This window comes from Vulpes vulpes, chromosome 14 (genome assembly GCF_048418805.1).
Source record: "Vulpes vulpes isolate BD-2025 chromosome 14, VulVul3, whole genome shotgun sequence".
Classification (NCBI taxonomy): Eukaryota; Metazoa; Chordata; class Mammalia; order Carnivora; family Canidae; genus Vulpes; species Vulpes vulpes.
Genome location: NC_132793.1, coordinates 139,514,273 through 139,531,390, shown reverse-complemented (window position 1 = coordinate 139,531,390; position 17,118 = coordinate 139,514,273). Strand labels below are relative to the sequence as shown.

The 17,118-nt window shown below is 53.5% G+C and overlaps 1 protein-coding gene across 1 annotated transcript; it reads right to left on the bottom strand.

The window, feature by feature from the left end:
* Nucleotides 1-166: 166 nt before the first annotated feature.
* Nucleotides 167-16,813, bottom strand: LOC112923166 (transmembrane emp24 domain-containing protein 11). Its single transcript, XM_072738035.1, has 5 exons — nt 16,542-16,813; nt 6,054-6,154; nt 2,077-2,202; nt 1,207-1,353; nt 167-415 (listed from the first exon to the last, which is right to left on the bottom strand). The coding sequence occupies exons 1-5, from the start codon at nt 16,663-16,665 to the stop codon at nt 266-268; spliced, it is 648 nt and encodes a 215-aa protein (XP_072594136.1). The 5' UTR covers nt 16,666-16,813; the 3' UTR covers nt 167-265.
* Nucleotides 16,814-17,118: the final 305 nt, after the last annotated feature.

Genomic DNA, 17,118 nt, shown 5'->3' with positions numbered 1-17,118 from the left:
CAACTGGAAAACCTGGAATTTACATACACAGCTTACTTTTTGTCTATTGGATCCCATCTGCTCCAGGTTAAAATAAGAACTGGATGATGTGCTTATTCCACCAAGCTCAGAGACCACTTTTTAAAGTCCTATTTTATCAGTGTAACATTGATTTCAGTCTCTGGTCGTCTTTGAAGTCGTAAAAGCAGCACATGGTTGCAAACGTATTTTGATTTATTGACTCAGACATTCTACAAATTAGCAGGTACCTGTTTGTATTAACATTTTAAACGAGTTTCTTAGCTATAAAGAAGTTTTTAAGGGATTTCATTTGGAAAATTCCGATTGCAATAAAGATTAATGTTTGTGCAAATGCCCACCATAAAACATTGCTATTTGTATCTTCACTGATCATCCGAAAATTTTCTTCACGGTCCTGTGTGGGAGAGAAATAGGCAGGTTTAGTTTCTTCAAGTATTTGTATGGATTTGAGGACAAGGTGCTGTACACGTTGAAGATATTTACTGTTTCCCGGTTCATACACCAAAGTGCAGTATCTGATTTTCTAAGCCAGGTGTGTTGTCAGCTTAAGACAAGGATTAAGAATCAACCTTACAAAACATATGTTGTTTTTTTTTTTTTTTTTTGTATTTTGATGTAAAATACCAGTATTTGCTCTATTATCTCGTACATTTTATGTCTTACCACTGAGCAAACGATTCTCCGGCCAATAGTGATCGATTCTCAGAATTGGTGTCCTTACTGAACCTTAAGCTGGACACTGTACCAAGCACACCTGTCCTCTTATTTCTCACGTAAGGAAACCAGAGTCTGGAGACAACACAAGGTGAGCATGGGAGCAGATTTGACCCCATGTCTGACCAGAGTCCAGTGAGCACAGTGACCTGGAAAACACAGTGTCACGAGAACAAAACTGTGATCTAGAGAGTGGGCTGAGCCCCTTCCTATGTGTGGGATGCGTTTGGGGGCATTTATCCATTCGCTCTGTCAATGAGCCGCAGTCCCCTTTCCTAGAGCAGCTCACAGCCTGGCAGAGAGGGAAGAAAGATTGTGCTTTCCTTCACCCTGCGTGTCCCCACAGTGCTAGCTCAGACCAACGGCCGAGGAACAGGCACTTTATTCTTTCCATGCTTTGGGGGGGGGCTTTGTCTCCAGAATTTCGTTCCTGGCAGGAAGAGATAAAACAAGCTGAATAGGCAAACTGACCCTTTGATAGTTCTGTTCTTTGACTATTTGCTCAATTTGCTCAATTAGATGTTCCAGCTTAAAGCTAACTTCATTAACTTTGTCCTTTGCTTGAGCAATGGCCGCATCAAGGTCATGTTGTCCAACTCGAATCTCTAAGTGGATCCGCTGTACAAACAGTGAAAGGGAAGAAACGTTCTTCAAACCGCTGCACTCTGCGTTTCCCTTGTCCTGTCCCCCATCCCTGGTCCTGTGTCTCTCACCCCCTCCTCGAGACCTCTCACGGCCCACCTCCCCCCTGCTGTACTCAGTAGCCTTTCTTTGTAAGAATAGTGTATTAAATGATGACCCACGGCCCTGAGAGAGTACCCATACCCTCCTGAACATCAGATTGCTACTCCATAAAGGCTTTTGCCACTCAAAGAACTTGATTATTTTCAGGAAAAATTTTTTTCTTTACATAAGACTACATTTCTGATACTAAAGTCATAAGACTACATTTCTGATACTAAAGTATAGATTTTCTTTGTCTGCTTTCAGCCCGTTTAGAAAATAACCAATCACCATCTGCCGTATAAGAGTTTTATTTATTGGAATTCCATTGTTAATTTACCCTCCAGCCTTTGCTTGTTTTCAGGCCTGAGTAATCACAGTTCTTTTAACCTTCCCTCACGGTTCTTGTTTTTCAAGCCCTTTAATCAAGGCTGTGGCTCTCCTTTGAACCCCTTCCAAGCTCTCCAGCTCCCTCTTTGGTTGCTGCACCCAGATCTGGGCACAGGACTTTAATAAGTTTCTAGCCAGTGTGAGTGTAATGGTTCTGCATACCAATGTCATGCCTGAATAGTGCTGGTGCTCTGTTCATCAGCAGGGACGTGGGAGGCGTGTACTCACCAGCTTACTCCCACCGAAGGACACAAGCCTCGTAGAATTAGATTCCAAGCAAATGATGTGTTCGCCAGGTGAATGTGAAGTAAAATAGAATCTTCCTTGTGGGCCGTGTAACTTGGACAATAATACCTAGGATTGAGGATTTCCATAATTTATGTGTAGTGTTCTCTGCTTTCCCTTCTTAAAAATAGATCTTCCCTATTAGTAAAAACTGTGCAGTTCCTAAAGAAGGAATGAAATGGTAGATAAACATGAAAAATACTTTAGCCCAGAGTAAGATATCCCTTATTTACTATCAGATTGGCAAAGATTTAAACAAGAGTGTCCAGGGATATATTGACAAATGCGATCTCTAAACACTGATTTGGGAAGGTAAGTTGGACAACCATTTTGGAGAACAGTTCAGTATGAATTAAAAATTAAAATGCATGTAACCATTGACTCAGTGGTTCTACCTACAGGAATTTATTCTATGGAAATGCACAAGTAGACAAAACTGCATGTAAAATTATATTCAGTGGGTTGCTTTTGTAATGGTAAAGTTATATTCTTGAAATTACGTTAGTACCTTTCAATAGAGGATTGGCTAAATTTAGGCAAAGCCAAATAAAGAAATGTTGTGTGGCGAAAAAAGAGATCCTGTACTAAAGGTATCCGCGATATCTTGTGCTAGAGCAGTGTATATAGGATCCTATTTTTTATTATAAAATCATTTGTAAAAGTATACGTGCGCGCGCGTGTGTGTGTGTGTGTGTTTATATAAGCTTAGAAGAAGATTCTGAAGAACACCAAGCTTTTAGTTGGTTATATTTATTGGGCAACTTTGACTTTCTGTTTAGCTAATTTCTATATTGTTTGTCATTTTAAAAATAGGTGTAGGACTTCTAGTTTGTCATCAAAGAGTTTGGAAGTTTCTACTCTGTCCTAACAAGTAAAAAGATGAACACAATGAAAGCCAATTCTTTTTAGATCCATCAGAGAATTGAGGTCACAGGGTAAGTCACTGCCCCCTAAATTGGAAAGGCAAACAAGAAAATACAAAGAATCACAACGTACTACAGCAGAAACTGTGGGTACCAGTACTGGGTTCCTTTTACCTCATAGACAATGTCCAGCTTTCAACAACAAAACAATTTCAAGGAATAAGAGATGGAAAAAAAACATAGTTTGAGGAGCCAGAGCAAGCACCTGAACCGGATTCAGACATGGCAGGGAACAGATTACTGTGCTAAGGGCTCTAACAGAAGGAGTAGGTGGCATGCAAGGACACATGGGTAATACAAGCAGAGAGATGGAAATTCTAAGAGAAATTTAAGATGCTGTTGATGAGAAACCCCGTAACAAAGAATACTTTTGATGGGCCGACTAGACTGGACATGGCTGAGGAACGAATCTCCTAGAGTGAAGATACGGCAGTGGACATTTCTAAAACTGAAAAGCAAAGAGAGGAAAGACTGAAAAAAAAAAAAAAAAGAACAGAAGATCCTAGACCTGTGGACAACTGTGAAAAGTGTCACATCCACATAATGGCAATTCTCGAAGAAGAATAAACGCATAGAACAGTGATGACAGAGTTAGTGCCACAGCTCCAGAAAGCTCAGAGGACACCAAACAGGATAGATGCCAAACCAAACTAAAAAAAGACCCGACACCGAGGCATGGACCATTGAAACTATAGATATCAGTAATAAAACGTCTTGAAAGAAGCCAGCAGGGAAAACATAGCTACAGAGGAGCAGATGTAAGAATTACACCTGGCTTCCCTTCAGAAGCCATGCAGGTGGGGGATGCCTGGGGGACTCAGCGGTTGAGCATCTGCCCTCGGCTCAGGGCGTGACCCTGGGGTTCCGGGGTCGAGTCCCACATTGGACTCCCCGCATGGAGCCTGCTTCTCCCTCTGCCTGTGTCTCTGCCTCTCTCTGTGTGTCTCCCATGAATAAATAAATAGAATCTTAAAGAAAAAAAAAAAGAAACCATGCAGGCAAGAAGAGTGGAGAGAAGAGACCAACTGGCCTAGAATCCTGTAGCCTGCAAAACTGTCCATCAAAAGCGAAGGAAAAATAAAGATTTTTCTCAAAGAAAAATGGAGGGAATGCATCACTGGTAGACCTACCTAGAAAGAGCTGTTCATTCTTCTGAGAGAAGGGAAATGATCCAGGTCAGAAAGTCAGGTCTACGTAAAGAAGGGAAGAGAATCAGAGCAGGAATAGTTGAGGGTAAAGTAAAATCTTACCTTTCTTAATTGATCTAATTGATAATGGTTTGTTCAGGTACGAGCAATGGCATATTTGATTATGTGCACCTGACATGGATGACAGCATGACAAGGGACATAGTTGCAAGTGTATATTGCCAACTCTAGGGCAGCCACTTAAAAAGAGTTTAAGAAGTATAATTGACACCTAAGAAAGGAGATAAAATGGAATCACAGGAAATAATTAGATGTACAAAAGATAGGAAAAGGGGAAGACAATGATAGGAACAAGGAACGAGGGCAGTGATTAACGCAGTGGATGCTCACCCAGTGATATCAGTAATCACTTTGCATGTCGGCAACACGAATCTGGGTTGTCCACAAGAAACCGACTTTAAATACAAAGACACATAGATTAAAGATAAGGGAGAAGGTACGTACGCGGGCTTTAAGCTTACAAAAAAAGCTGGTGTGCTCATAGTAACCGGACACAGTACACTTTAGGCCAGAGAAGGTTCTTAGGGATAATTAATAGATAGTAGATAGTAGAGCATCACATGGGTGACAGGTCAATTATCCCAGAAGACGAAAGAGTCCTTAATGGGTAATCAAGTGACACAAGACAAACTGACAGGACCACAGGGGGAGGAGGAGACTCCGCTGTGTGGTTTGGAGACTCTGATGCCCCTGTCAGGTGCGGGCAGATCCAGCCGCAGGTCAGGAAGGACATCGCTGACCTCGACCACCCCGTCGGCCAAGGGCACCTGATGGACGTGGACAGCCTACCTCATCCAACAGCCGCAGATTATGCACATTCTAAGGTCACTGGGAGCTCGCGCCAGGACGGGCCACGTTCCGGGCCACAGGCACACTTCAACACGGTGAAATAACTAGGAAGCCTCGCCTGTCCTTCAATAAGCAATCGTAACAGAAACCACACAACGTCTGTTCTCAGAACACAGTGGAATTAAAGTAGAAATCAGTAACAAAGATCCCAGGATACTGCGAGATTACACACGTGTAGAGACGTGGGTGGAGGAAGAAATCCTAGGAGCAATTTGAAAATATTGTGAACTAGAGAATCCTGGGGAGCTGGTGCAGGAGGCAGCACCCGGGGTCCGTCGGCCCACCTAGGCCACGGTCACGCCGTCAGAATCCATCTGGTGGGACTGTTGTGGAGCTGGGGAGGCTCCGGGAGGCTCGCGGCTTGTGGGGAAGCCTCGGGTGGTGAATTGTGGTTAATTTTGGTCGCATCAGCTCTTAGCACAGTAGCAGCTCCCCATCCGCACCCCAGCCACGTGGCGGGCAGCCATGAAGGGGGAGCCAGGGTGGGCGAGAAGAACCCTGTCCCCCAAATCTCGAGGACCTGCACGATAGTCTGAATATTACCAGGCTTTGGGGCGTCTGGGGGGCTCCGGCCGTGAAGCATCTGCCTTCGGCTCAGGTCATGATCTCAGGGTCTTGGGATCGAGTCCCATGTCGGGCTCCTTGTTTAGTGGGGAGCTCCCTCTCCCCCTCCCTCTGCTGCTCCCCCTCTTGTGCATGCACTCGCGCTCTCCCACATAAATATCTAAAAACACCCACGTCCAGCGCGCCGCTCGGCTGGGCCACAGGCTCTCTGCGGGCGGGCGGTGAGCCCCTGTCCTCAGGACTGCACGCGGTAAAAATGGCACGTTCTGGTTACCGAGTGCTTACCCGGAGGTTCTTCGCCAAGTTTGTGGGGATACATGACACGAATTGGTAGCAAATGCAGAATTTTAGTAACAGAACCTTGGAGGAGCTTTTACCTCATCGTTGTAGGTTGTGACAGTCACAAACATCCCCAGGCCCGGAGCAGATTCAAGGAAATCCTGCCTGCGGAAGTCCCACTGCTGTGTCTTGAAAGTCCCTGTGTCAGAAACAGGACAGTTACACAGCGAGTGTGGGGGACGGTGAGGGGTGTCGGTGGGCTGCCGCGAGTCGGGCTCGGCCGGGCTCCGCATGGTGGGGTCCTCCGTGTCCGCCTGAGGCCCGGGGTGGCCCGGGAGGTCCTGAAAACGTGCTCCGAGGAGGCAGCTTTGTGCCGTCCCCGAGTCAACTGACCACACGTGACGAGCTCCTTGCGCGGCCGCGGGGCGTGGGAGGAGCCGAGGACTCAGCCCGTGGCTGCTTCCACGGAGCCTTTGCACCCACACGCGGGCAGCGGGAGGTGTTGCCTCGGTGACGGAAGTCAGGGCCCGGGCTCTGGGGCGCTTGGGATGCTGCTCGGACTTCGGCGCAGGCCGTGGGAGTACGGGGGGCAGGCGCGTGGAGGCGCCCGTGCTAGGGGCACCCTGCCCATACGTGTGCGTGGGACCACCCACGCCGTCCGGTGCTGCTGGTGGGCCAAGGTCCCTAAGGCTTGCCACAGAGGGAAGGACCCCGCTTCGTGGGCCCTACTCTACGTTCCCCCACGGATATTCTAGAGGCAGTGAGCGGAGCAGAGGGAGGCTGCTCACCCAGGGCTCAATCCCATGACCCCAAGATCACGACCTGACCCGAAACCAAGAGTCCCACGTCCAACCAACAGGTGTCCCCCAGACACATCCTTATGACAACTCTACCTGTGGGGCAACCCAGACACAGGAAAGGTGATTTGCCCAAAGTCACACACACAGCAAGTGGCAGGGTCAGGACCTTCCCCTCTTCCACTTAATGCTGTCTCTGCGGGGCACCACGGCCCATGGCAGCGCGCGTAGGTCCTGGGGCGGGGGCCTGTGGGGTGGGCTGCTGGGGGGCAGCGGGGCCAGGTCGCGGGGCACCTGCACGCTCCCCGTAAGGCTTCTGGAGGCGCGGTCACTGCGAAACGTGCCGTGTGGGGAAAATGAAGGACCAGGAGCAGAAGCAGGGAAACCGGGTGCCTCGGCCCAGGTGGGAGGCGGAATCCCAGGTAAAGTCATGCAGCTAGTGGCTACAGATGCGGGTCAGAGTCTACGCAGGCTGGTTCCGGAGCCCAGAGCCACAGGCCAGGCCCAGGGCTTCCGGTCACTGTGGGCGCTAGGGGCAAGGTGGGTCCTACGCAGTGAGGCGGTCGGGGTGGGGGGCACCTAAAGAGGCCATTTCCTGGGCCCTCTAGCCCTGCCTGTACCCAGTCCAAGGATCTCTTGGGCAGTCCTGGGCCTTCGTCCCTGCAGATGATGAAACAGGATAGTGTATGTTCTGTGCTGTTAGGGGCAGGGGCGGGGGGCTCAGCAGGCCAAGTGTCTGCCTTGGGTCTGCCTTGGTCGCAGTCCTGGTCCTGAGGTCATGGCCCTGGGTTCCTGGAGTTCTGGGGTCATGGGGTCGAGCCCCGCAGCCTTAGCCCCACATCATCATCCTGGCTTCCTGTTCCACGGCCAGCCTGCCACTTCTCCCTCCTTTTAAAAAAGTCTGGTTGATGATTCTGGAAAAGACGGTGTGAGTCCATCCACCCTCTCGCTCTTGCTAATCATGACTAAGGACCTTGGGCAAAATGTGAGAGCAACCACCAGGAGGCTCTGAAAGGCGGGGAACAGGTGCCGGGCTGGGGTTGCGTCTGTCCCCCTCCCTCCTAGAGCCTGGGTGCTGGGCACTCTGCAGACCCCAGACCCGGACTGGGGGGGGATGGAGGGACGGAGGGGGGACTCCTCCAGTCACAGGGTCTGCACCAGGGGTCCCACAGGACATGGGAGGGAGGAGGAGGAGGCAGCAGCCCCCCCCCAAGTCCGTGCACAGCCCCAGGCAGCCTGTGGGGCCAGCAGCATCCCCACCCGGGACAGCCCTGGATCTGTCCCATGGGAAGAACACCCAGGCCCTAGGTGGGCCGGGATCTCGGAACTGAACACCTAAACACGGAACCACAGCTATTTCCCCACAAAATGGGGCTTATTCGGGAGCCACAGAGAACAAAACCACAGATGAGTCTGCAGAACAAAGGAGGGGAGGGGGCTAGGGGGTGGCGGTGGAGGGTGCGAGGGTTAAACTGAGCAGGAATTGCGGTGGCTTCTCATTGGCTGAGCCAGGACCATCTCCCATTGGCGGGGATGGGGCCATCTCCTATTGGCTGGACTGTTGCTGGGGGAGGAGGAAACCGTCCTTCTCCTGCTGGGATAGTAAAGTGGTCGCTAAGGTGACATCCAGGTGCAGGTGCAGCTCCTGTTGGGTCTGCAAGTGGCCGGCCCGGAGCTCCCTGCCTGCAGACCCCATTGTAAATGAAGTTTCCTTTTACTAATTTTTACAAAACAAAAAATATATATGGAAAGTGGAGAGAAACCACACATCACTAACGGGAACAACAGTTTGAATGGCAGCACATTTCCCATCAGACACGTAGAGACCAGGGTGCCTGCGGGGCTCAGTGGTTGAGCATCTGCCTCCAGCTCAGGTCGTGATCCTGGGTTCTGGGATCGTGTCCCGCATCGGGCTCCCTGCAGGGAGCCTGCTTCTCCCTCTGCCTGTGTCTCTGCCTCTCTCTCTCTCTGTGTGTCTCTCATGAATAAATAAATAAAATCTTTAAAAAAGAAAAAGATTTTACTTATTCATGAGAGAGGCAGAAACACAGGCAGAGGGAGAAGCAGGCTCTATGCAGGGAGCCCGACATGGGACTCGATCCCAGGTCTCCAGGATCAGGCCCTGGGCTGAAGGCGGTGCTAAACCGCTGAGCCACCCCGGCTGCCCGAATAAGTAAAATCTTAAAAAAAAAAAATGCGGAGACCAGAAAAAATTTTGACAAAAGAATTGTGAAGCAACACTATATCCATGAAACATATCCTTCAAAATGAAGGCAGAATGTTCTTAGGTCAAGGAAAACTAAGAATTTTTCACCAGAACAGCTGCTTTAAAACAATTGCTTAAAGGAAGTTCTTCAAAGAACTTCCAAGAAAATGATAAATCTGCAGCACCAGGAATGAAGAGGAAATAGTGGAAAGAGTAACTAGGGAAACGACAATAGACCGTTTTCTATTCCTGAAGTTGACAGTTGAAAACAATGTATATAATATTGTCTGGTGTGGTTCTCGAAGTTTTTAGAGGTTGTACTTATGACAACTAAAAGGGGTGAGCAGGGCAAAGACACGTGGTCATGAGGTTTCTACGTTCCTCTTGAAATGCCAAGCTGTGGACCCGTATAGACTGTGATGAGTATGTGTATTGTAATCCCTACGGCAACCACTACTAACTATACAAAGACGTATAGTGAAAAATCCTATAGATAAGCAAAAATAAGGTATTATAAAACATTCACGCGACCCACAGGAAGGTAGGAAATGGAAAATGGGAACAAAAAGCAGAGAGAGGGAGCAAAAAGAAAACAGTAAGATATAGCAGACCTAATCCTGACAATATACATTCCATGCAACAGTTATATTACATGTAAGTGGTCTAAACACAGACTAGACAATGTCAGGATGGATTTTTTGATGAGTGTACAAGAAGGTCACCGCCGATGTGATGCTGTAGGTAGGTTATAAACTGGTGCGCCATTGTGACGTTCATGAAAGAAAGCTTGAGTGTAAGAATCAGATAAGCAGACTTCAGCGCGATGAGAATTACGGAGGACAAAGAGGGACATTGGTGCCATCACTCAGAAGACAACCACCCTACAGGCATAAACGGAGCTTGAAAACACGGGAAATGGGCAGCCCCGGTGGCTCGGCGGTTTAGCCCAACTTCAGTCCAGGGCCTGATCCGGGATCGAGTCCCACGTCAGGCTCCCTGCATGGGGCCTGCTTCTCCCTTTACCTGTGTCTCTGTCGCTCTGTCTCTCCCTGTCTCGCTCTGTCGCTCTGTCTCATGAACCTCTTTTAAGAAAGAAAAGAAAGAGAAAGAAAGAAAAAGAAAGAAGAAAGAAAGAAAGAAAGAAAAAGAAGAAAGAAAGAAAGGAAGGAAGGAAGGAAAGAAAAAGTAAGGAAGAAAGAAAGAAAGAAAGAAAAGAAAAGAAAAGAAAAGAAAAGAAAAGAAAAGAAAAGAAAAGAAAAGAAAAGAAAAGAAAAAAGAAAAGAAAAGAAAGAAAAAACGTGGCGAGTAGAGCGACGGGAAGGAGAGGCAGGCAGATGCACGCCGCGGGGCCTGGTGCTGAGCGCTGAGCTGCCGCCCCCCGCAGGAGCCGGACAGGAACGCCCCTGACCTGGTGCGGCACCTCGGGCAGGAGCGCGAGCCTCACTCTGCGGCCCTCCCTCCGGCCACCTGGTGTCCCCCACCTGTGAAACATGCCAGGTCTTGGTCTGGCCCCTGCCAGCCCCGAGCCACGCGTCCCCCCGCTCCGCGTCCCCGCCCGGTGCCCCCACCCCTGTGCAGCTGGCCCCTGCTGCCCTGCCTCTTGTCCGGCTGCCTGGGGCGCCCCCAGCTCTGCGGGACTCGGTGGTGGGTGGCTCTTCCCGCCGTGCGCTCGCTGGGCTATTCCTGGCAGCCAGGCTCCCGGCCGCGTCTGCATTCTGTAGGGTGCCCGGGTGGGGGGACACAGTGTCCTCTGCCCTGGGCCCCCTGGTGTCGGGAATGAGCGGGCGTCCCGCGGCACACGCTCAACCACCAGGTGAAGGAGTGGGTGCCGCTCGGGCCCGCTGGTAAAACGCCAGTGCTCCTGGCGCCGGGGTCGCAGGATGGGCCAGTGGGTTCCGCCGCCCCAGCTCGTCCCCCCGCCAGCACCCAGCCCCGGCGGAGGGGAGGGGACGCGCTGTCGTGCCCGGACGCTGCCACCAGATGGCAGTGCAGAAGCGCTGCTCGGCGCCAGCCCCGAGGCCACCCTGGCCCGCAGCACAGGTGTCGCCCGGAGCAGGGAGCTGGGCCGGGGCTGTCCCCGTGGGTGCAGCCCGGCGAATGGAGGGCAGGGGGCTTCACGCCCGTACGTTGTCTAATGTGGGACGTGGCCGGTGGTCAGCGCCGTGCAAACGCCTGGCCGGTTACCTGTGACCTCGGCCCGGGCCCTCCCCGAGCAGAGTCCCCGGGGCCCCACGAGCCCACGCCCCAGGCACCCGGGGCCGCCCCCGCCCTCCCTCCCCGAGCTGGGCTGACGCGCTAGGCGGCTCTGCGGGTCAAGGCCGAGCCAGCCTGACTTCCAGCCTCAGCGCCTCGCCGCAGCGACACCCCCACCCCGCGGCCTTGGCCCGCGCGTGTGCGTGTGCGTGTGCTCCAAGCCCAGCCGTGGCCGGCCCTGCGTGATTGCTGGTCTCCGGGAGCGCCGTGAGCACAGCGTGGCTCAGCCAGTCATCACGGCCGAGCCAGCGCGGCCAAAACGTCGGCGTCCCGATGCCACCCAGCCCCCAAGGTGACTGGCCCCTGACCTGTGAGGACACACGTGTGTGTGCCCTGGGCCAGCTTCTCCCGTCGGCACGCGGGCGTCTGCGCAGGGAGCGCCAGGTACAGGCCAGGCGTCGTCGCGGGGACACAGCAGGGCCGCACTGGCACAGGTGGCCCCGGACGTCTGCGTGCTGGCGTGTGGCTGTCACAGAAGGTGCCGCCGTGAGGACTGAGGGGCGAGCGCGGCCGCGTCTGTGCCGGGAGTTCTGTGCCCACGGGACCGCAGGTCAGCGGTTCGGAGCGGATCTGAGGCCTGGGCGCGAGGGCTCCGCACCTGCTCCCTCACCTGGGCGCAGCGGCATCCGGCGGCGGGGCTGGCGCCTCGCTGGGCTCTGCTGTTCTCCCACGGACGAGTGGAGGCCAGTCCTTTCCCTCTATTCCTGGCGCTTTGGGCCTCTCCTCCTAAGACGTGTCTGTTGAGGGGCACCTGTGGGCTCCGGGGTTGACGCGTGTGCCTTGGGCTCAGGTCCTGGGATCAAGTCCGGCGTGTGGCTCCTGGTCAGGGGGGAGCCTGCTTCTCCCTCTGCCCCCTCCCCCTGCTTGTGTGGGCTCGCTCTCGCTCTCACTCTTGCTGTGTTAGATGAATAAATAAAATCTTGAAAAACACCCCTCCCGCGTGCCACCTGCTGTCACCTGGCCTGGCTTCTTTCCGTCTGCCTCCCAAGAGCACCCCCCCCCGGGCTCCTTGCACCAGAATGCTGGGCTCCGGCTAGGCCTCCAGGGCAGGGGCCCCACATCCCCTGACGTGCGGTCTCCCGTGGACACATGGCTGGAGCTGCCCCAGCCGCGTGGCGGCCGGGGTGTACCTCCCACTTCGTGCCCTCCTCCTCTCCTGTCTCCTGTTTCCAGTACGGGTCTGTGCCCTGAAGGGAAAACAAACGTCCTGGCTGCTTTGGAAAGTGGCTCATCCCCAGGGACCTTGCGAACGGGACAGTAGGTCCCCAAGTGCGGTTACATTCGTGTAAACGGTGTCTCCTCCTCTGGAGCCTGCCGTTCCCAAGGACGCTGCCTCCCCGACCAGCACAGCCTCACCCCGTCACAACAGCCACCCCGCAGGCCGCTCCCCGTTCCTGTGTCTCCCCCAGAAATGCACTCACTGCCTGTTCCATTCATGACGATCCAGTTGGATCACAGAACATTATGAAGAAGGAGGAGAAAAACAATGTGAAAACTGGACCGTGTTTTACCTGGACGTTTCCAGGCACTTTTGGGGAACCAGGGTGGTTTCACCCCATGTTTGTCCGTGGGGCTCGTGTGTGGCCGCACCCACGCCAGGCCCTGGGCTGTCTCCCTCCCAGCTCCCTAGGGGAACGCAGGCCTCTTCTCTGCTTCTCAGGCAGCGTCCTTCCGTTGGGGGGGGGGGGCTGGGCCACGGTCAGGGCCACACCTGTTTGACGGTTCAGGACGGAGCCTGGGAGGCCAGGTCCATAAGGGGGGAGTCAGAGCGAGCAGATGGGAAGGAGCCTGGTGAACACTTGCATCTGGCCATGGCCGCACCAGGGGCCGGGCCGCTCCGGGGAGGGGTGAGCCCAGGTCACAGGTAAGGGCACAGCTCCAAGTCACCAAGCTATTGGGCGACGAAGGTGCTGCAGAGCGGGCCTCCTGGAGCAGAGCCTAGGCCGTTCTGGCGCCCTGGGGAAGGCGCGCGGCCGACTGCTCGATCCTCGCGGTCTGTTTATTTGTAGTCCCGACCAGCGAAAGCCCACGTCTGGGTGGAGGTGGCTGACTGGCTCTGAGGTCATCCCTGCCCAGCGTTCCAGGTGGGTGTGGCTCACGGGATTCCGGGTACCCCGGCGGCGAAGCTGTTGTGCGCTCCCCTGGACGGGGATGTCCGACGGGGTCTCAGATCCCGGCGGGTCCCCAGAAGCGCTTCACATCTGGGTTTTCATCTTCTGCTCATGCAGTGTAAGCACGATCTGGATCGGCTCTTCTCAGCCACCTAGTGCATGGCACACGTATTCGCGTGGCGGACGCACTACGGGGTTCCATGGCAGAGGCAGCTTTGCCACAGGTCAGCGAGACGCCGAGTGGAAACAGAGTCCCTCTGTGGCTCAGGCAGCTCGGGTGCTCAGAGCCTCGAAGAGCCCAGGCCCACGGCGGTCAGCGCCGTGTCCACGCTGCGCGCGGGTGAGCTGAGCCGAGGTCCTGGCCGCACACGCAGGCACTTGCAGCAGAGCAGGCGGGAAGGCACAGAGTAAATACGCAGCGGTCTTTCTTCATAAAAGGGATTTTTGAAAGAAAAGTTTAAGGGGCCCCCGGGTGGCTCAGAGGTTAAGCATCTGCCTTCAGCCCAGGGTGTGACCCCAGGGTCCTGGGATCGAGTCCCACGTCGGGCTCCCCTCAGGGAGCCTGCCTCTCTCGGTGTCTCTCAGGAATAAGTAAATATAATCTTTAAAAAAAACCTTTAAGACGTGTATTCTGGGGTAGGCGGTTGTGTTATGTCACACATCAAAACAGAGGGCTGAAGGCTAAAGATACAATCATGGTTAAAGGGAAAATAATAGGGGATCCCTGGGTGGCGCAGCGGTTTGGCGCCTGCCTTTGGCCCAGGGCGCGATCCTGGAGACCCGGGATCAAATCCCACATCAGGCTCCCGGTGCATGGAGCCTGCTTCTCCCTCCGCCTGTGTCTCTGCCTCTCTCTCTCTCTGTGACTATCATAAATAAATAAAAATTAAAAAAAAAAAAAGGGAAAATAATAAGAGAGATTTGCTTGGTGGTTGTCAGGCTCAAATGCTCAACATTCTTTTACAAGAAACTTATAACGGTCCGGTAGGAAACACCTGCAAACACCTTTCTGTTTTCAACCCGACGCTGGTGACTCGTGCGCCTCTTTACTCGAATTCCTAGCGTCCAAGTCTGCTGGAACCACACTTCCGGTTCAGGTTTACACATTGGTCTTTTTCCACTTTCACTTTCGACCTTTCCTTATACTCAAAGTGTCTCATTTGGGGGGTGAGGGGACTCCGTTGTTTGAGTCCGACTCTTGATTTTGGCTCAGGTCATGATCTTGGGATTGGGAGACTGAGCCCCATGTTGCTCCACACTGGGCATGGCGTCTGCTCAAGTCTCCCTCTCCCTCTGCCCCGCCCCACTCAAAACAATAAAATAGTGTTTCATTTGGGAACAGTTTGTACTCATTTTTTTTTAATTCCAGTCTGATGATCTTTGCCTTTTAATTGGAGAGTTTCGCCCATTTGCACTTAATGTGATGTGAAGCGTAGTTGGGTTTAGACTATATTTTGCTATTTGCTTTCTGTTTATCCTATTTGTTCCTTATCCTTTCTTTCTTGCCTTTTTTCAGGTGGGAGAGTAATCAAGTATTTTTTTTCCCTCCATTAGCATATATGAGGCTTATGGCCATGTTCTCTCTCTTTTTTAATGATGATGTTTTATAATTTATTTTTTTTTAATTTCAAAATTTCATTTATTTTAAGTAATCTCTACACCCAAAGTGGGGCTTAAACTCATGACCCCGAGATCAGGAGTGCCATACTCTGCTGACTGAGCTGCCTGGGCGCCCTAGGATCATATTCTCTTTTTTAAAATGTTGAGACAAGTGACCTGTGGTTACAGGTCCCCACGTTCCTGTGGTTACAGCACACATCAGGCGTGGAACCCGAGCCCTGCATAACTGCATGGGAGCAGTGGGGGCGGTGGCTGTGGAGACCACAGCGTGAGCCGGACACAGCTGGAGGCTTGGGGCGGCAGGGCCAGGGCAGTGGGAGGTGGGAAGGGCCAGCGCAGGACCCTTTGGACGGGGAGCAGAGGAGGCTCTGCACTCCGGCCGAGGGGTGGCCAGCGTGACACCTGTCCTCCACGCGGCTGTCTTCCTGTCCCAGACCCTGCGGGAAGGCCAGGTGATTCTCGGGCCTGCTGCCATGCATGTTCCAGCTGGCGGCCCACAAGGCAGCAGAAAGGGTGGACAGGCCACTCCCGTCCCCCTGGTGCTCCTCTGCCCCTTCACATGCAGGCTCGAGGACAATGGCCGGCGGCCACGGGGCTATTTGCCCAGGAGTCCCATGTCCCCAGGGATGAGAGCAGGGCCAGGGCCGTGGGCAAACACTTAATGTGCGTCCTGTGTGTCTGGCTCCTTCTAACAGTTGGCAAATACTGAAGCTGTCACAGTCACCACAAGAAGAAACAGGTGCCCTTATTATTTTCATCCCATCGGACAAACGACCAGAGAGGCTTAGGAGCTCGCCCAAGGGCACACAGTTCTCAGGGGCTCTGCTCGCACCGCGCAGCCCCCAAGGCGGCTCCTCCCGGCCCAGGTCCCCCCAGCCTCTCCGCAGCCCGGGCTCCGCGGCCGGCTGTCGTGTGCCCGAGGTTCTGCAGGGGGGCTTAGTATTTTTTGCCATAAAACAGCCAGGACACACAGAGAGGAGCATTTGACACTAGTCCAGGCGACAGAATTGGGCACAGGAACACACGATGGGCTCTGAGGGGGAATCCTGCTAGATTTAGATCCCGTTTGCATTTTCTTTTTTGCATTAAAATCAGAGAGTTGGATATCAGTGTGACCTGAGTAATCCCGGGAGCACGGGCGCTCGTTTCTGTCTCAGAAGGCCGGTTAAGCTCAGCCGTGGGACGCGGTGGTGGCCGCGTGGGGACGTGCCGGCTCCGCTGCGCCCGGAGCTGGGGTCGTGGGCGCTGTGCTCTGCACACACGCGGGCGCCGGGGCTGCCGTGTGGGACCAGGCACGAGACCCCACCGCTCTTTTGAGAATCGACCATAATTAGCGTGATTAATGGTTTCAGAAATTCCTTTACTTACGGAAACCTGGCAACCAGGAAACCAGATCAGGCTCGGACTCTGTTGTGTCTTTGTCTCCCGCCGTGTGCGTGAATGCAGTTCAGCCCAGGGGCTTTCATGGCAGGTTGGCATCACCCGAGCTCTCTCCAGGGGAGTCCGGGGACCCTCCCGCCGGGGAGTATCCGCACCGAGAAATCAGCACCGCGCATAAGATGACACCTGGGCCCGACGCTCGGGGACGCACGCACCTACCTGTTACCAGCGTGTCACTTGGAATGTCTTCTATGATGCATTTCTCCTCTCGTTCCCCTACGTGGAAGTAAAAAGCAGTTGAAAGAGAAAAATAAAAACTTAAAGCAAATGGCAGCATTGGCATTTCTGCTGCGTTAGGCGCTCCTGGCAGCGCTTTCCCTGGGGCGGATCAACTGCCAGCGATACTGCCCACCCAGGGCTTGGGTCTCATTGGACAATCCTGCAAATTGATTTTTGTGGGAAGGGACATCTGGTGGCCACACTTGGGCAGGTGACGGCAGTAAATAGGTGAAAGATGTCTGAACCTCGGGGCCTTTCCGAGCACGGTGACATTAGAGCTCCCTGTGATCTCTTATTTTGTAAGGTTCTTGCAGTGTTCGATGGGGACAAAAGTCGATGCAGGGCCAGGGGCAGGCACCAGACCAGCCCTCGCCAGCCGAGCCCGGCAGGTGCCGGCCCCCGCCCGCAGGGCCACTGGGCCAGAGCAAGACGGCGGTTCTGCAGTGCCAGGGCGGGGAACGAGGCGGGGCGTGGCGCGGGGTGCGGCCGGGAGGAGGCGAGAGGCCCCAGGCAGTGG

Bases quoted from the DNA above. Each gene is read 5' to 3' on its own strand.
- LOC112923166 (XM_072738035.1), bottom strand. From the start codon at position 16,665: ATGCCAATGCTGCCATTTGCTTTAAGTTTTTATTTTTCTCTTTCAACT. The intron at 6,155-16,541 runs GTAGGTGCGTGC...TTTCTGACACAG, and splicing joins AAGTGACACGCTGGTAACAG to GGACTTTCAAGACACAGCAG. The intron at 1,354-2,076 runs GTGAGTACACGC...CTGTTTGTACAG, and splicing joins CCTTCGGTGGGAGTAAGCTG to CGGATCCACTTAGAGATTCG.